Consider the following 19,939-nt stretch of genomic DNA (forward strand, 5'->3'; position numbering starts at 1 on the left):
AGACAAATGTGTAGAACGGTGCTTCGACCCAAGCACCCAATAAACATCACTGTTATCACCATTCCTGAATGTCCATTATGTTATGAGACCCGGAGTAGACGCTGTAACCAGAGGCAACATCTGGCTTAGTTAGAAAGGAGAGTACGTGACAGCAGCTGACCAACCCGGACTGCTCTTCAGCCAAAAGAACACAAAGGAGACGTTCCCATCCCGGTTGGGTCTGTTCCATTTTGCTGGCTCTGCCATGCCAGACAAGATCATTTGATTTATCTGATCCTTGGTGACCACATTCATCGCAGAAATTCACTGACACATTGGCACCTAGAATAAGACCCAGTAGGTGCTCGATAGTTCTTGGTTCTTTGCCTTGTGTAATAAGAAATATAAATACAGGATGAATTTTCAGATGTGTTCAGGCATTACAGATCTGGGCCCTTTAAAATATGACTGAAGTGTGGCATTTCATACTCCCTCAGCTTCAGTTCATTATTAATTGAATTCTGCAGTCATCAATGTACTTGGCGCGCTGACCACTGAAAAGCAGTAATAGGATGGCTGCTGTTTAACCTTACTGGAAACCTAACAGTGGCTCTGACTCTTTGGAAGAAACAATTTGCACTGGCCCTGCCTGAGGGCATCACACTGAGAAACCAGCCCGACTGGTGCCTCAGAAGAGGAGGAGGGAGGGGGTAGGAGGTGAAGCAGTACTTCCAAAGGAGACTTGCAGTTGTCTAGAAAAGTGACAAAACTTTTCAAACTGGAAAGAACCTGGGAGAGTTCTAGCGAAACTCTTGGCTTTCTAAGGCCAGATCAGATTGACCTTAAGATTAAAGGGCTGCTCTAGCATGAGGTGCAGAGCAGCTCTCTCTTTTTGCCTGAGACAGTTCACCTGATGCTACTTCAACCAATCGGGTTCCTCAGAGGAACAGCACCAGGACTGGGCTCATGAGGAGACCGACTGGCTGCCTCTTGCCTGCAGCCATCATGAGGGGCTCTGGGAACCCCTGTGACGCTTCTCCAAAGCCACCCAGGGTTTGAAAACTTACCATGAGGAAATCGATCAGGCTTTGTTGCTTTAGAGGCATTTTGCTTATTGTAGTTAGCTTTTAAATCTCAAATGCCTAAGATGGAGTTTCCATTCTGGGGGTCGGTAGATGGTGAAGAGTGCAGGGGCAGGATCCCGGAGCTGAGAGGGCGGGGTGGTACACGTGAGGAGGTGGGAGGACATCAGAGATAAACTGTCTACCTGGCACATCCTCCCGGCCTAGGCCTGCCATCCTAGGGAACGCAGGCCTGAGTTCTCAACTGTCTCAGAGCCTTTTGCCCTGACACTGGCCTGGGACTCGACACAGATTTTGGTTCCTCCTCTTAGGCCAGATCCCTCTGTAGCCCACCTGGGGCGGTCATCCTCTCTGTGCCTTTACTTCCCATCTCTACGGTGGGAATACTACCTCCCCATTATCTGCTTCAGAAAGGCAAATTGACAGCGAGGCGGGAAACAAATCACCTGACACTGCTCTTTGAAGCAGATTGACCACCGCATTCCTAAACAGAGTGTTTCATGCCCAAGGGAACTGGGTTGAAGCTGAATGAATTTATTTTAGGAAAAGAATTCCTGGGGGCTGATTGGAAAGCTTCCTTGGAAGCTCTGGGGGCCTTTCGTTCCTGAGCCCCAAATGCAAACTGCTGCTGTCTGGTTCTGTGCCCTTCCCTCCCTCTGGCTTGCAGTGTGAAGCGCAGCAACTGCTACATGGTCTGGGGCGGGGACATTGTGGCCACGTCCCAAAGGGCGAGTCGCAGCAACGTGGACCTGGAGATCGGCTGCCTCGTGGACCTGGCCATGGGCATGTTGTCCTTCTCGGCCAACGGGAGAGAACTCGGCACCTGCTACCAGGTAGGAGGTGGCTTCTGGAGCCACAGCAGCGGCATTCCCAGCCTGGGTGCTCAGGGCTCTGCTCCTCAGTCTTCTCCATAACTGGCATCCCCACCTCTGTGTGTAGAGTTAATGCTCCCGCGTGGTCCAGAGCCATCTAGGACTACAAGCAAGAGCAAAGTGACTTCATTTGATTCAGAGGGGGAAAAAATCTCCTCACTTGACGAAACTCCTGTGTTCAAAACATCCACCTATAAAAACTGATTAACTTGCCAGCTAGTGTTCCCTTTGCGAAGAGGTTATTCTCCTTCAGTATGGAGTTTTTACAGGGTCCTTTAAAAATGTATTTACATAAATAATGTATTTCTGTCTTTCATTGACTGTGAACTTCGATAGAACTACCTGGGGAAGCCATCAGTTACACACAAGTAGGTTTACCTGTCATTAACCACAAGAAGCCTGATCTCCTTTCAGCCGGATTTTCGTCTTTGAGGGCCAAGTAAGCGTGGGAAGTACTACATACTGTAACCTCCTTTGCAAGGTTTGCAGGAGCATTAGTACAGGAAACCTTTCAGAAAGAAACCAAGCCAAGCATTTCTCATTTAACCAGGAAAAGTTTGTTTTGGTTTTTTTTAACCTCAACAACTAGTAGTATTCTATAAGCCTGGAGTTCTACAGGGTATACCACGGAAAAGACTAAGTTAGGGAGTAAATTTCTGTATTAAACCTTCTTGACATAGAGAATGGAGAGTCTCTTAAACATGTGGCTAGAATGTTATCTGGGTTCAGAGAATAAGGTCCTGCGTCCATTGAGAGTGATCAAAGAAATGTTTATTACAGAGAAATCTTAATTTTGAAACAAAAAAAGAATTCTTCTGGGTGGAGAGAGCAGAGTGTGTAGGTAGAAAGAATGGCACAAGAAGTGTATTGGGGCGGGGGTGGTGGGGCATAAGGTGTGTTTGAGGACGATGCTCAGAATAGAATGGGTGATGGTGCATGGTCACAGATTTAGAAAGGGGGTATTGGTAAGAAATGAGTTGCTCCTGAAGGGTCCTGACCAGGACAGTGGCAGGCTTAGCTAACTACAGCAGATACAGAGCATTCTGCTACTTGGTAAATGGGTGAAGCCCAGAAAAGCCCCTTGACAGTCGTGTGGCCTGTGATTGGAGAGCTGGGGGTATGCAGAGGAGAGAAGGTAGCTGCCCCAAACCTGAAATAGTTGGTGACCGAAAACAGATGGACAGAACCCTTCCTGGGGGCCAAGGACAGCCTGCTGACGTGGAAGCCTTTTCCTGAACTCAGGTTCGGCTGCTGGCCACTCAAAAATCAACATGTGAGAGAGATAAATGCAGATAGAAAGGAAAGTTGCTTTTAATCAGAATGCCAGCAGTCTGGGGAGATGATGGCCTCAGTGTCTCCCAGAGAGCGTCTCCGAAGGTTCTCTCAGCCGAGACAGTTTTAAAGGGAGAAGGGGAAGTAATCACAGTGGATCATTGAGATGAGGAGTCAGTCATTACCATCCCCCAGTGTGTGCAGGTTTGTGGGCTTCTCGTGATCTCTCCAGATGCTGTATTGTTCACAGTTTGTCCGTGAGAGTACCGAAGGGGAGCTAGGGAAGAGATCTGGTCATCTGTTCATTACTTATTCTCCATTCCCACTTCTGTGATCTATGGAGAAAACCAATAGATTAGGCACCCCGTTGTGTGATCAGAAGATTTGAAAAGTAGGGGGAGGGGGCAGTGCCTGGTTTAAAAGTTAGTTACAATGTTGCTAAAGGGACAAGGCAAACGGGGTTTCCTGGGGAGGGCAGTTTCCTGCAAAGAGCCGCCCCCCAAGCCCTGTCCAGCCCCTCCTGCAGTGGGTAGCCCTCTGCACCTTCCCCTCCTCCTCCTTGGAAGAAGTGGCGTCATCAGCTGGGACCCAACCAGCCACTCCCAGAAAGGAGCCTTTGCAAAAACCCGCTTTGAAGCAGGAAGTAAGGCAGTAATTTTTCCAGTACTTTCCCAGGAGTCCACCTCCCCTCCCCCACCCCAGTCCCCTGAGGGGGTGCTTATAGATATCACTGCTATCCTTCAGAATCCATTAGCTTTTTCCCATTAACTTTTGAAATGAGTTTGACTAAGGGGTCCTCCCCGAGCTGCAGAGAGCTCCAAGAAAAAACCACTTTTAAGGTACCTAAATAAGTAAGTAAATAAACAACCTATGGTGTTTGCAGCAGCAGTGATTCGCCTGCTTCAGGAAAGAGCCCATGATGGTGAGAGCGAGATGGTACAACAAAGACCAGGGTACCGTGCCACTTGTACCCCGTCTTTCACAGCGGTTCCTGGATGGTGCCGGGCTGGTCATTTGTCTTCTCTGAGCTGCACGTTAGCCCTGGCCTCGCTCCCCACCAGGATGCCTGCCGTGCCTCCATGCATGTAAATCCTGATGGCTCTGCTCAGTGGTTCCACTCCTTTCCCACCCCGAGGTGGGAACGGATGTCCGGACTCTGTGCAGGGACCCTGGGGAGGCTCCCTCACAGCCACCCACTGCCCATTCCCCGCGAGACAGTAACGTGTCCAGCTGTGCGTCTGGTCTCCTGGCAGTGGGATGATTGTCATTCTGCAGCTGTAGCCATTTTCACTTTTCAATTATCTCGGGAGGAGCAGGGAAGCATTATTTATACACTGGCTTTGTATTCAGAAAGGACCAGTAACCAAAATAATGAGAGAAGGATTCTCTCAGACAATGTTTCCAGGCCTCCCCATTAAACACTGCTACGCAATTGGAAAAGCTTTTTCTGTCTCACTTAATGTAATCATGGGAGAAATGAGAGAGAAAATGTATGTTCAAGAGATACTCCTCGGTGCCCGCCCCTCCCACCCGCCCTCCGGCCGCATGGCTCTGAGAACAGGACCAGCTAGAAGATTCAGTATTTCCTAGAGGGGCTGCTTTTCAGTTCAGGCTAGTTTCTATGCCCCGACCTTCACACGTGACTAGACAGAGAATGTCTATTATTGCAAAGACAAAATAGATCAGCCAGTGATAAAAGGTACCTTAAACACAAAAGGGAAGAAAGGCCATGCATTTCATGGCAGCCTCCAATCTGGGCTCGCTGCTTACTCCATTAGAATGCACACTCCCCATCTAGAATGTGAGCTCCTTGACGGCAGAGACCAGCTCCCCTCTCTCTTGTTCACTGCTGCCTCCCCTGCACATGAAACAGCACCTAGCACCTCGTACTCGTAAGTATTTGTTGTCAAACTGACCAAGTCAGCTGGGAAGCCAGAGTATTCATTTTTTAGTTGCTGCCTAACAAGTTACCATGAAATTAGCAGCCAAAAGCAGCATCCGTGTGTCACTTCACAGTTTCTCTAGATGTGGCCAGGTTCTCTGTCCAGGTTCTCACAAGGCCAAAATCAAGGTGTCGACTGGGCTGAGCTGGCTCTGTTGGGAGGCTCTGGGAGGAATCCGCTCCAAGCTCATTCACATTGTTGGCAGGACCCAGCTGGCGTTGTGGGCTGCAGTTCTGGGTGCCCCGTTTTCTCGCTGCCTGGGAATGCCCACATTCCCTCTCACGAGGCCCCTTCCACCCTCAAAGCCCACAAGGGCACGTCCGGTTCATCTCGTGCTTTGACTCTCTCTGACTTGCCCTTCTGCCCCCGGCAGGAGGAAACTCCTGCGTTTTAAGGGCTCACGCAGTTGGATTAGGCCACAAGCGTGTTCTGTCGGAAGGTCAGCTGGTAAGTAGCCTTCCTGACATCTGCAGAATGCCTCTTGCCCTGTGACGTACACGGTCCCAGGACCAAGCCCAGGGTCAGGAGGACTGTCTAGGATTCCGCTTACCACACCACCCGTTCCGTTTCTCTCCTGTGTACGCCCATCGGGAGCTCACACTTGTGCTTTCTTGTTATTTTGGTGATGGAAGAGAAATTTCCATCGTTTACCATGGTGGAAGTGTACTCTGCATGGTAGAAATAAACCTATCGCAGGTGTCCATCCTAAATGCTTTCAAAGACCTCCTCACTGCAGGGAGGCTTGAGGAGGGCCCTGGCGTTTGACCGGGTAGCTTGTGAAGTTTGCAGGGACCAGTCCTGAGGGATCTAAAAACCCACCACCCTCTTCAGCTGATTTGGCTCAGCGTAGGAAGCCTCCGGCGGAATGCAGTTCTCTCTCCCTGTGAGCACAGACTCGAGGGCTTCTTGCTGGTCCAAGTGAAGTTTCCTCAGCCTCCAGACCTCTGCTGGCCTCGGGTTGCAATGGCACGAGGTTCACACATTGTTCTTGATGTCCCATGTTGGGCCTTTGAGAAATCAAGGGCCAGCCCAGGGACGACTCTTGCCTTATGGCCGAAGTTACACAAATCAGAATTTCCTCTTTGTGTCTCTCACCATGGCATACCCAGAGCCTGGCACAAAGCAGGTGCATGACAGGCAGTGAATAATTGTTGAATGTCCTCAGCAAAGCTTATTTCAGACACAGCCGGGTAGTTCTAGCAGTCCGTGCCTACATGTTATGTTGGTTTTAGGGGGTAGCATCCTTTCATATCATCCGTGGGTACCTGACGTACCTGGTATAAAGCAAATGTTTACGTGTGACGCGTGTGCGCACTGCAGTGTGCTGGAATGACATCTGCCGACCACAAGTCCGGGGCTTAACCAATCTGCCCTCTTCACAGTGAGCAGATGATAGCACTGGACAACACCATCTTTTAAGGCACTTCCAGCCATTAAAAGGTGCGTTTATAAACCTTATGTTTAAATGCACTGGGGAAGTTCATTGTTTAAAAGCAGCCTGTAACACATATCCTAACCAAAAGGAAAATCACTGTATTCCTTTTCTGTTGCCTCGTAACAAATCACCACAAACTCAGTGACTGAAAACGTCATACATTTGCTGTCCCACGGTGTCCAAGGGCCAGAGGTCAGGGCCCATCTTAGCTCGGTCCCCTGCTCGGGAGTTCATAAGGCTATAGTCAAGGTGTCGGCCAGGCTGCATTCTGTTCTGAAGCGCAGGGTCCCTTCCCACGTGGAGCTCCTGTGGTTATCAGCAGAATCCAGTTTCTTGCAGTTGTAGAACTGGGGCTCCGTTTCTTGTTGGCTGCAGCCGGGGGCCGACCACTCTCAGCCCCGTGAGACCCTGGACCCCTGGTCACGTGGCTCTCGCCCAACACAGCAGTTTCTGTCTCCGGGGTCAGCTGGAGAAGCTTCCTCTCCAGTCTGCTGTGAAGGAGTCTTACATGATGTAACCTAACCAAGGGAGTGACAGTTCTTTCACTTTTGCCTTATTCTGTTTGCTAGAAACAAGTCCGTTTCTAGGAGAGGGGATTGTACATGAGGTCACTCACTGGGGGACGCTTGGGCTGTATGTTCACAGTGCCCAGCACCCCCGAATCTGACGCGTTGGGAGAGTCGTGAGAATGTCCTAATGTTTAAATTTGCTTAAAGGCAAAGGGCTTTAGTTGGTGGAATCAGAGTCCCATTTCTTCTTCCATGGTCCTCCCAGTCTGATCAAAGCCCTCCATCAAAGTGAGCAAGTAACAGGTAGAGCTCCTGATGTCACAAATGCACAGATCCACGTGCCTCATCTAAATGGCAGCTGAAAGACAGCTGGTGAACTCAGCACCATTTAATGTAAGAACTAGAATCATGAAGAGGGAGGAAGGGGTGAAGAGAAGTCCAGGGGAACCAGGTGAGAAGGAGAGGTTTTGCAGGAGACAGGTGCTGGGGGCAGCCTCCTCAGGTTACCCTGGGGAAGTACCCCATGGTCCCTGCCTGCAAAGCGGGCTCTCAAGTAGGAGCACTTCTCCCTTCAAGGGACATCTGGCAACCTCTGGAGGCGTTTTGGGTTGTCACGATTGTGGTGGGGGTGGGGAGTACGATGGACGTCTTAGTGCGCAGAGGCCAGCGATGCTGCTAATTGTCCCCCAGTGCACAGGGCAGCCCCCCCACACTTACCCGGCCCCAACACCAGCTGTACCAAGGCTGAGAAGCCCTGCTGTCAGTCCCCGGGCTCGCCTGACCAATGTCCGTGTGCCTTCAGAAATAGTGCTGAAGTCACTGCACTGCCTTCAGTTGTCACCTTCCATGGGTAGGAGCGATGAATGATGGAGCTGCCCGTGGCCAGGGGTCTCCATGCTGTGTGAAGAGCCAGCATCTCACGTTACTCTGTGACCAGAGCAGGCATTGCCTATGATGGCAAGTTGATAGTTCCCACCAGAGGAGGCTGCTGGCTTCAGTTACCCGAGAGAGAAAATGAAATGACACAAGATGGTTCAGTCCCAGGTGGAGAGAGAGGAAGAGGAGTGTTTAAGGTGGTGAGCTGTGACTGCATCTACCAGCAGGCACCAGGTCCCTAGGAATTTCTGAGCAGTGGACAATGACCAGCCGGTTAACTGTCCTCTTTCAGCTCGAGTTAGAGTGAGGGCATTGATTAAAACACCCCTGATTTCACCTCCTATGATTTTATAATGCTGAGCAAACCTCTCCATTTGTTTTGGTTTCCAGGTGGAGCCCAATACCAAAGTGTTTCCAGCGGTCTTCCTGCAACCTACAAGCACCTCTTTGTTTCAGTTTGAACTTGGGAAGCTGAAGGTATTTATCTCTCCCCTAGTCTAATGGCTATGACATGAGAAGGTGCACTAACCACTTGGAGGGAAAAGCTCAGGCCTGAGAACACGGAATCTGTCACTTCTCGCTTCTCATATGCCCCCGGGACCCCTCCACTTGCCCGTGAAACTCACACGACAGGACGTAGGTTCCCATTTTCCCCTGCTCCCGCTTCTCCTGGTGCTGAGGGAAAGAATGCTCATGTAAACCTGTTATGCAAGGTCTTAACTAATGCCGGCAAAGCCCTCGTTGGTCCCTGTGTTACCAGGTCCAAACTCGTTCTGCTCGTTACATGACAGGCCAGTAAATTGGGAGACGAGGTGTTGGGACAACAAGTAACAACTTTATTCAGAAAGACAGCAGGCCAAGAAGATGGCAGACTAACGTCCTAAGGAACCATCTTCCCCAAGTTAGAATTCAGGCTCCTTTTTTTTTTTTTTAACCACATATAAATCTTTAGTCTCACAAAACTACATATATACAACACATGTTTTATATGTAATAAAAATATAAAACTATGTAGTGGAAAAAGCTCATTAAATGCCTGATAATGGCTGGCTCTGGGAAGAGGGGGGATGTCAGGAAAATGAGGGATGATGGATGGCAGGAGGACTCAACTTCCATTGCAGTATTTCATTTGGTTTATTAGTGAAAGGTTTAAGCAGTGGGTACAGCTGCCTTTTTCTTTATTATATTTTAATATTTGAAAATTTAAAAGAACAGGGTTCTGTTAAAAGTAAAAGACAACTGTAGAGAGAGAAAGATTTGTTGACCAACAATTCTAACCAAATAATAGGTCTGGTTTTTTTCCTGGCCATGAACACCACATTCGTGTGTACCTCATATGTTATGAAAGTCCTAGCCTTCAAGTTTTTTCTTTTAATCTTTTTACTTAATTTTCAAGAATTCAGGCTCCTTTTATACTACGGGGGAAATGGTGGTTGGTTGTTGCCAGCTTCTTGGTGTCTGATTCCTTTGTTCTTGCAGCTGTCCCTGTGGGTCAGGTCGTGGTGTCCCTGTAAACTTCCAACAAAACAAATGCTACTTTCTGTTCTGCGACTTTTTATCTTTATATGAATGGAAAAGTGTTAACGCTCTTAAAAGTCAGCGCCTTGAGAACAGACTATCCTGTATATTTCAGGCTGCAGGCAACACTCTTTTACAAAAGGCGCAGAACCAGCAAGAAACAGAGCACAGGGTTAAAGCCAAAGGAACAGATCTAAGAGGGAGTCAGATTTGTTCTTTTGTATCACGCCTAGATACATTGTCTCTCTTTGACATGCACCAGTCCTGTTGGCTACGACAGTCCAGGTGCATTATCCAGCCACTGAGGAGCTCTGTGTTGCCCGTGTGTCCTCCTCTCTCATGCCTCTCTGCCTTGCCCCAGAACGCGATGCCCCTGTCTGCGGCCATATTTAAGAGTGAAGAGAAGAACCCAGTGCCACAGTGCCCGCCCCGGCTGGACGTCCAAACCATCCAGCCCGTGCTCTGGAGCCGCATGCCCAACAGCTTCCTGAAGGTGGAGACGGAGCGGGTGAGCGAGCGCCACGGCTGGGTGGTGCAGTGCCTGGAGCCCCTGCAGATGATGGCGCTCCACATCCCCGAGGAGAACAGGTAGTGGAGGGGCCCGCAGACACGGGGAGGCGGGGAGGCGAGGCCCAGCCAGCCGGAAGGGAGGGAGGAGCATCCTCGTTGACCAAGGGCCCAAGATGACGGCTCATTTCCTCCAGGGCTCGGTTTCTCTTCTTCCCTTTCCCTACTCTCGCTATTCGCTCAGAAACAGCGGGGTATTCACAATGACGTGCCTGCCACGGGGCCTTTCCTGTAGCTCCGAGTGCCTGCACTCAGGAAAGTTTCCATGCCTTTCATCAAAAACGTAGTGAGACCCAGCAATATGTGTTATTGATGGTGAGAAGGGGAAGAATGAGGTGTGCCTAGCTTGCTTGGAGAACCACAGATCAGGCTTCTGGTCCCACCTCGTTAGGAAGCCCTCTTGGATGCCACCATTCAGTTCCAGCACAATCACGTTCTGGCTGTGTGGCCTTGAGTGAATTAGTCGTGCACTCCAGGCCTCAGTCTCCTCCTCAGTACCCTGACATAAGTGCCACCCAGAGCACTGCTGGGAGGAGGGGGAAAAAAAGAAATCATGTTGATAAAATCTAGTTCAGCTTCTGTACCTAGTAAGAATTACATAAGTTTTATTTTATGGATGTTGTTACCCCTTGGACTAAAAATTTAACATTCTAGAGGATGGAGGCATTTGTCACCCACGTAGCTCCCATTTAGGTATTCCACTGGATCCTGTGCAGCTGCCGGAGGGGGAAGTGAGCCACAGTGAAGGGTCTACAGAGCCACAGTGAGGAGTAAGACAAAGTGGAAAACCTAAGCAAAGATGTGAGGCCACGCCCTGAGCCCCCACCAACAAGGCAGTAATATACAGGCAGATAGATCTGTAAAGTCAGGATGGATAAAGTGATGCCATCCCATCTCAAATTGGGAAGTGTCCCCTCTCTGGACAGGAGTGCAGGGGTGTGTGTGTTTCCAGGAGAGGGAAAGCCCCGTGGCTGATGGCAGATTGGAGATGACGCAGACGCTGCAGAGGGAAGACTGGGGGAGGGCTTCTGCTGTGTCTTCTGAGGCGCTCTTACCTCTGGAAACGAGGATCCCCTGAGTCTAGAAAGAAGAGGACCAAGTCATGGGGCATCTCTGTCACGTCCCCGAATGTTTTCAGTTTTAAGATTCGTTTTTTTCCCCCTAATAATGACTTTCATTTTTGATAAGCTTGTGTCTTTCAAGTCTTACAGACTTTTGAGTCCCTTGTAGTTAGAAGTGGTGGATGATCAGGAGCTGAGATACGGACGAGAACTGGGAGAGGAATGATAACCTGTCAGGGAAGGTGGGACAGAGACTCCTCCGGGCTCCCAGCCCCTCCACCTTCACTGGGTCGGGTGCAATCCCTGGGGATTCAGAGAGCACGCACTCTGCTGAATTCCGGCCTGTTTTTCTCCCGGGCTTGTCCCGCCCTCAGGTGTGTGGACATCCTGGAGCTGTGTGAGCAGGAGGACCTGATGCAGTTCCACTACCACACGCTGAGACTCTACAGCGCCGTGTGTGCCCTGGGAAACAGCCGGGTGGCCTACGCCCTGTGCAGCCACGTGGACCTCTCCCAGCTCTTCTACGCCATTGACAACAAGTACCTCCCCGGCCTCCTGCGCTCTGGCTTCTATGACCTGCTCATCAGCATCCACCTGGCCAGCGCGAAGGAGAGGAAGCTGATGATGAAGAATGAGTACATCATCCCCATCACCGGCACCACCCGGAAAATCCGCCTGTACCCCGACGCGTCCAAGAGGCACGGGCTCCCTGGGGTGGGCCCAAGAACGTGCCTCAAGCCAGGGTTCAGGTTCTCCACCCCGTGCTTCGTCGTGACCAGCGAGGAGCACCAGAAGCAGAGCCCCGAGATCCCCTTGGAGCTCCTCAAGACGAAGGCGCTGAGCATGCTGACGGAGGCCGTGCAGTGCAGCGGGGCTCACATCCGGGACCCCGTCGGCGGGTCTGTGGAGTTCCAGTTTGTGCCGGTGCTGAAACTCATTGGAACTCTGCTGGTCATGGGGGTATTTGACGATGAAGACGTTCGGCAGATCCTCCTCCTCATCGACCCCTCTGTGTTTGGGGAACACAGTGCAGAGATGGAGGAGGGGGCAGAGAAGGAGGAGGTGACGCAGGTGGAGGAGAAGGCTGTGGAGGCTGGGGAAAAGGCCAGCAAGGAGGCCGGCAAGGAGGCTCCCGTCAAAGGCTTGCTGCAGACCCGGTTACCGGAGTCTGTCAAGCTGCAGGTAACTTCCTGGCCTTGGGAAGAGCTGGGAGGGAGACGGCGCAGCCTGGCGGTGAGGCTGGGACTGTGGACACTGGCCTAAACGTGGAGTGCTCAGGGAGAAGGGCCCACTGGGCCTGCTTGTTACTGAGCCAGGAGCTACTCCCTAAGTCTCCCCAAAGCACAACAGAAATACCAGCCTTCATCAATAAGGCACGTGCTCTAGAATTGTTTTTCTAGTACCAGTGATGGATTTGCCCTGATCTTCCCTCTCTTCCTTTGGGACTAAAGGGCTCACTTGTGAGATCTTGTCTGGAGACAGGGAGGAGCCTCTGGCTGTGGAGGAGAGCAAAGGAATTAGCATTGTAGGATAACCACACTCATCACTCACTCTCACTTGTTGCCATGCTCTGACCACCAGGCTCACGTGGGCCTGCCCCACTGGCACTCAGAGAAGCTGCCGTCTGAGCTAGGAGCTCTGCTCACTTCGAGCTGCCCCTTGGCATCACCTGGGGAAACTCAGTGTTTCCTAAAACATAGTCTTCCCTGATGTAAGCTCACATCGATGATGCACTGAAAATGATGCTAGCTCTTTTCTTCGCAGCACTGTGAAAAGAGAAATGAAAATAAATAGAGAGAAAAAAAAAAGAGAGAAAAGAAACAGAGGAGTCTGTCTCAGCAGAGTGAGCCTGGCTCGGGCATCCCTGGATTTCAACCCCTGCTCCTTGGCCGCTTACCAGCTCAATAAGTTTGCCGAGTCAGTCAGCCCACCGGTCTTAGCTTTATGATTTGTAAAATGTGGGTGACGATATAATAAGGCATAACATTAAAATGTATTTTTATAAAATATAATACGAAATCTGTGTTATCATTAAACATTATAACAGAGTAATCTGCAGTTGAAGCTGTCTAATTCAGTGTGATGGAGTTGGTAAGTGGTCAGGTCATCAAATATTGAGTATAGAGAAGTGTAGTAATTTTTATATATATATACATCTTAGGTGTTTTATTAAAATATAGAAATGTGCTTCTCTGATGGAGGACCAAGACCTTTTCTTCAGTGTGAGCCCCTGATTGGCACATGAAGTCCTCTTTTCCAAGGGTGACGCCTGTCACACACCACCCACAATTGCCAGTTTGGGGTCTTTAAAGCAGGCTGCAAATTCAGAGGTAATTGGAAGGCAACCTGAGTGCAGAATGCATCTAGATTTTTATGCCTCCCAATTTTTTAAATTTGTCTAACTCACATTCAATTTTAGGCTTCAAAAAAAAAACAAACTTGGCTTTCACAGATGTTCCCTAGTCATTCAACTTGGTTTTCCTGTTTCATTGACTCATGTGACTTTTAATTAAATGTTATCATTATAATCACAAGTATGATGGGCATGAGCTCCAGGTTCCAGTTTACGTGGCGGGAGCAGAGGTGTGCAGATGTGCCAGAGACTGTCCTGCTAGGTGAGAGCACCCCACCACCAGGGGTCTCGTCTGTGCCTGGACACACCAGACAGTGTCCTGTAGTCACATGTGAGGGGTTGAGTGGAGGTGGTTTAACAGAACTTCTGCCTTAGCAAAAACACAAGGAGCACACACAGAGTATGGCAAGTGCTTGGCACAGGGTCTGGCAAATAGTGCTCAGCGAGGCATGGCTATTGTTTTCCTTGTTAGTACGAATTCTAACAGCGATAAGATCAGTTATTACAACCCTAAAGAACTGATCACAGAAAAACAGAGCCGATAAACAAAAACAGTGAAAGGTGGGGAGGGAAACGAAAGCCTCGATTTCCCATCATCCAGCACCGGAGGATGTCAGGAAGGAGCCAGTGCTCACAGGTGCGGCTGTGGGTGGTTTCTGTGCTGAGCCGAGAGCCCTGGGAGAACCATCTCCTTCAGATGCTGTTCTTCCTTTCCACAGGCAGACATGTCTTTAATGAGCTCATTTTCCTGTTGTCTTCTGGCCTCAGTGGTGAAGAGCTGGTCCCTGGGGTCAAGTACTAATCCAGAGTCATCCAATAATGGCCAACTTGAATTTAAGTAATAGCTCTATGGTTACTGTGTGACACTGAGCCCGTTCCTTAAATCGCCCAAGTCTCAGTGTTACTGTCTGTAAAGTGAGGATGATGGCTGCTTCACCGCTATACGCAGAGCATTGTTATATTCATGTGTGCACACTGTTGTTGCAGATGTGTGAGCTCCTCAGCTATCTCTGTGACTGTGAGCTGCAGCACCGAGTGGAGGCCATTGTGGCATTTGGCGACATTTATGTCTCCAAGCTCCAGGCAAATCAGAAGTTCCGCTACAATGAGCTCATGCAAGCCCTGAACATGTCTGCAGCCCTGACCGCCCGGAAAACCAGGGAGTTCCGCTCACCCCCGCAGGAGCAGGTGAGAACCCCTTCCTGAATCTCTGTCCTGTTCCTATGGAAGAATTTGAACCCTACGAAGCAGGATGCACAAAGCCTTTATGTGCCGGGGGTCAGGGGTGGTGATAGGAGGAGTGGTGGGGAGGCACAAGAACTGGGAGAGATTGAGAGACCCCTTCTGGCACCAGTGGACAGGCTAGTCCTGTGCTGACACAACTGAGGAGCACCTGCCAGTGGTCTTGGGTGGGAAAATAACCCTCTGAAACCGCACGTAGGGCAGGACTTCCTCCCTGCCCTCCCTCGCTCATGTCCCGTCAGTGAGTCAAAGCCCAGATCGCTGTCAGGATCCAGCTCCACCCCTTAGAAGACTTTCTGTCTAGTCCTTCCCGAAGTCACTACTCTCCATCAGAAATCAACAGAATATGGTCACCATTTCCCGACTTAGAGAGTATATGCACAGTCTTTCTCCTCCAAGGGCCCAAACCCCCTCACCCAGTGACCAGGACCCCCTCGAAGCCCTGTCCAGCCCCAGGAAGCCTCTTGGGCAATGTGTCGTCTTCATTTTTTGCAGTACCCCACCTTGTAGTCCGCCTTGCCTGGGGGGAAGGAAGGTGGCTTTGAAAAGAATGAAAAGCCTGGGGAGAAACTTGCAGGTGAGAGAGGGACAGCTTGTACACTGTTTCCTTTTGTCCCCGTGGCTCAGCTGCCCACGTATATCCTGCAGGCTGCTTGGCACTGCTCCCTCAGGGTTCAAAAGATAGATTTTTCTGTGGAGAAATTCATTCTGTGTCTCTAAAACCACATCTTTGGATCGTATATATATTTAATAAGCAGCCTGTCCATAAATTGTCGGTATAATTGTCAATGCCGCAACCACAGGCTGGTCCTGTTGCTTTCCTCGCCTAGTTTATAGGATATAGGTAGACCGGCTTCAAAATGAACCACGGATCTTGGCTTTTTGAGATTCACTTGAATGTTCTAGCCTTGATAAAGAGCAGACAGAGCTTATCTCTTTGCTGGAGGCAAAATAAGGAGGCTCTGGATGGACGGGAGCAGATACTCTGTGCTGTGCTGAGGAAAATGCAGGGACTGTGAATTATTCTTGAAGACTTTACAAGTGTTGTCAGGCTGCTTTTCGACTGGCAACAGGTGTGAACATTCCCTGTTTCACTGGGCAAATGCTGACTCATAATTTTGAAAAATGGGAAAGCAGATGTGGTGATTAGAATGACTTCAGACCACGGCTCTGGTTCTGGGTCCCCCATCCCTCAGTGTGTCGTCTGGGGCACATTCCTTCTCTCTGTCTCAATTCCTTCAGGCCAAGAAGTGTGGGTGATGTTTGTGAGAATCCCCGGAGCTAATTCACCTAGCTCACTTAGTGGGAAACCTGTCATGGAGTAAACATTCCAGAAGCTGTCATTAGTTTCAGTGTCCGAGGTATCTGCCTTTGCCTCGTGCCATGTTGTGTCGCCTTCGTCAGTGAGCCAGTAGATGCCTGTTTTCGGGCCTCTCCTTAACCCAGCCTGGACTGGGGTGTCCGTCTAACACTGGCCTCCTAGACACAAAACTCATGGTCCTGGCTCCTGGAAGGGCCAGGCTGGCTCCACCCTTCCTTTCCCCTCCTCTCTGCCTCCTTGTCTTCTCTTCTGCCATCCTCAGCACCTACCATCACTTCCTCCTTTAGCCTTCTCGACAGTCCTCTGAACAGTCATTTCAGACCCACTTCAGAAGTTTCTGTCTCAAGAAGTCCTTCCCTAATGAGCTACACCAGGGATTCTTGAGCAGACATCAGAATCCCTGGAAGCTTCCATAAAACACAGATTGCTGGTCCCACCTCTAGGGTTTCTAATTCAGTAGGTCCAGGGTAAGTCCCAAGAACTGCCATGTTTAGCAAGTTGCCAGGTGATGCTCATGCTGCTGGTCTAGAAATGGACACTGTTACCAAACTCAGCTGTCCCATCTGCCACCGCCCCCCACCCCCAGAGCACTCATTCCTGGAAGGAACCTCCCTGTAGATATGGAGGGTTTCCATTAATTTCAAGGCATAGCAATGCAGAATCACTTGGAATATAGGATGCATAGGAATTAGAATTTTAAAACACTGATACGATTACCTCATTCTTCTGTAAACTTTGAGGATAAAATAGAGGTTTCAGCCCTACCTCCATAAAGTATTCACAGAGAGATGGAAAAAAAATACTTGGAGGATGTAATTAAACACAAAAGCAGGTAGAACGAAGATGAGTCCAATGGCTGTTGGCACATTAGCCGAGCATGGTCAGCAAGCCTTTCATTTTGAAAAGGACCTCATTAAAGTGTATGATGACCTGCGGCAGAAAATCCAGCCCACTCCCTTGGGGTGTTACGCCCTGAAGGCTGGTGAGGCACTTGCTCCCTGAGTGTTCCACTGCAGGAAATGTCTCTGAGTAAGAAATGAACTCCGCTGATTCCGGAACCAGATCTACAGATCTTATTTTTACTTAATAAACAACTCATCTGTGTAGGTTGTTAATATAGTACCATAATCTAACATTGCGGAATGACCACAAAAATTACTTTTTGAACTGGCTTTATGAATATTATTTTATTAAAAACAGTACCTCTACTACTTCCAAAAAAATTAATTTGCAGTAGGAGCTTTGAATAGGGATCTTCCTAACGGTATTAAATAAGGCTCATGACGTAATAAAAGAGATTGTAGATTTTTTTTAACCGAGAAATCCTAAACAGAAGGGGAGACTCCTCCTGTGCCTGGAGGAGTTTTGGTTTCCCTGCCTGAGGCAGCAACATGGACAAGATTACGTCTAGTCGTTACTTCAGCGCCTCCAGATACTCACTAGTCCTGGGGTCATGGGTCTGTGGAAGGATTTAGACACCCGGGAATCTGAGTGGGAGATGAATGACAGCTTTATTTCTAGCAACTTTTCATTAATCTCAGATGGCACTTCTTTCCATTTTTGATGTAGGCAGCAAAGCCAGTACTAGTACTTGACTTTGTCACCCACAGAAATTGCATATCTTTTCATATCGTATTACAGTGGTCATAATCCCTTGAAATGTCATTTACATTCATCACGAGTTCAAGATCACAGTGGATGTAAGAGCTGCCACTACAGCTTTTTGTTTAATGAGTTAATAAATAAGCATATATCACTATATCACGCATCTGTTTTCTATGATCTTGATAACTAGATTTCAGTATAACTGTTTCTCTTCATAATCATCTATATTTTATTTTAGATATTTAAAGTATGAATCTGAGGAAAAAATCTCTGAGTTTCACCAGACTGTCACAGTGGTCTATGGCACAAAATCAGTTAAGAATCTCTGACACAAAAGTGTAAAGAAAAGATGATTGATTGCAAAACATAAAACCTATGTGTCAAAAAAAAATTCTATAAACAAAATTAAACGTCACTAAAGCCTGGGACGTGTATTTGGTGTGTATACTACGAAGAGTTAATACTCTATATAGAGATGTACGAAGCACTCACCAATTAATTTCTAAAAAGATAGTCACACAACAGAAAAAATGGAGGAAGAACATGGTTGGGAAGTTTATAGAATATGAGATAAAAACAGTCCTGTGTGGAAAAACTAAGTTCAGATTCACCAATTAAATGCAAAATTAAAGCAACAGGGATATGACATTTTTTACCCATTAAATTGGAAAATGTTTGAAAATGGGTTAACTCTCATTACCGTAATGGAAATGGCAAAGTAATACACACTCTTGTATAAATCTGGTAATAATGCAAATTGTTGTGAGCTTTCTGGAGGGCAATTTGGCAATTTGTATCAAAAGCCGCTAAAATGAGCAAACCTTTTGATCCAGGCATTTCGCTCCTCTGAGTTTATCCTTCAAAAATGATCAGAGATGTGAACAAAAATTATGTAAAAGGAAATTCCAACCAACTTTACTTATCAGGATAAAAAATTAAAACAACTTAAATATTTCATAGCAGATCATTCATTTTACATAAATTTTACATAAATTACTGTTCAATCATATGATGAGATGCAGTGCACCTGCTGAAGGTCAGGTTAAGAAAACAAGAAAATTCTCGAGATAAATTAAGTCAAAAAATTGGATTTCAAAAAAGTTTATCACTCATATGTGGAATCAAAAAAAGACAGAAATGAACTTATTTACAAAATAGAAACAGACTCACAGACATAGAAAACAAACTTATGGTTACTGGGGGAAGAAGGAGTAGGAAGGGATAAATTGGGAGTTCAAGATTTACAGATACTAACTACTGTATATAAATTAGGTATATGACAAGTTCATACTGTACAGCACAGAGAACTATATTCAATATCTGGTAGTAACCTATAATGGAAAAGAGTATGAAAAGGAATGTATGTGTGTATATGAATGAACTGTTATGCTGTACACCAGAAATTGACACAGCATTGTAAACCGACTATAATTTTTAAAAAAAAGTTTATCTAGAGTATGATCTTAGTCTGCATACATAAAGATACTAACTCAGATATTAACAGTGGTTATTTTTGAGTGGAGCGATCTCAGTAAGTTTTCTTCTTTAGGTATTCTCCAAATTTTATGTCATTAACAAATTACCTTTATAATCAGAAGAAAAAAGTGAAAGCTACTTTTAAAGGTTGACCATCTTTACCAAAAAAAAAAAATTTGAGTTAAATAAAATTGGCAAAGAATGTTAGGTGTCTGATTAAGGTTGAATCTGTGTTCTTGGGACAGACCTTGAGAACCAACTAGCCGTTCTTCTTTGTCCCTCAAAGATCAACATGCTTCTTAACTTTCAACTTGGGGAGAACTGCCCGTGCCCAGAGGAGATCCGGGAGGAGCTCTATGACTTCCACGAGGACCTTCTCATTCACTGTGGTGAGCTTCTGAGATAAAAGCTTTATCAAAGACGGGTCTGTTCCCGATTCCTTTGTTAGAAGTTAGTAGGGAATTGTGAAGTTAGTTCTCTATTTAAAATTACAATACAAATTGTCTAAGAAATGGTTTTCTCCAAACTATCTGGGTCAGAGGAGATGCAAGACATAGAAATCCAGGCATAATATATGACTGAAACGCCTTCTACCTAGAAGAGATTTTGCTCAGATCTGAGAGAGGGAACTGGGTCTCTGAAGAAGGAAAGAAAAGAACTGATCTTTATATAAACGTCGGCCAATTTACTTAAAGTTAAATGGTGAGGACTTTGCTCTCAGCTGAGGCAAGATTCTGATCCCCTTTGCTCCTTAGCTTCTGCAGTGGTATGAGTATGGTCATGTCTGCCCTTCAGGATTCTAAGCCAGCTCTCCCTGCTCTGATGCAA

At 47.8% G+C, this 19,939-nt stretch overlaps 1 protein-coding gene across 1 annotated transcript in view; it reads left to right on the plus strand.

The window, feature by feature from the left end:
- RYR3 (ryanodine receptor 3) overlaps window positions 1-19,939 on the plus strand; it is a 195,396-nt gene that overhangs the window by 16,405 nt on the left and 159,052 nt on the right. The window contains exons 6-11 of the mRNA XM_072962745.1: window positions 1,729-1,894; window positions 8,359-8,445; window positions 9,848-10,074; window positions 11,489-12,296; window positions 14,455-14,655; window positions 19,398-19,500. Of these exons, the coding sequence (XP_072818846.1) occupies window positions 1,729-1,894; window positions 8,359-8,445; window positions 9,848-10,074; window positions 11,489-12,296; window positions 14,455-14,655; window positions 19,398-19,500 (1,592 nt within the window). The remainder of the gene's footprint in view (window positions 1-1,728; window positions 1,895-8,358; window positions 8,446-9,847; window positions 10,075-11,488; window positions 12,297-14,454; window positions 14,656-19,397; window positions 19,501-19,939) is intronic.

Source organism: Vicugna pacos, chromosome 6 (assembly GCF_048564905.1).
Source record: "Vicugna pacos chromosome 6, VicPac4, whole genome shotgun sequence".
NCBI classification, from domain to species: domain Eukaryota; kingdom Metazoa; phylum Chordata; class Mammalia; order Artiodactyla; family Camelidae; genus Vicugna; species Vicugna pacos.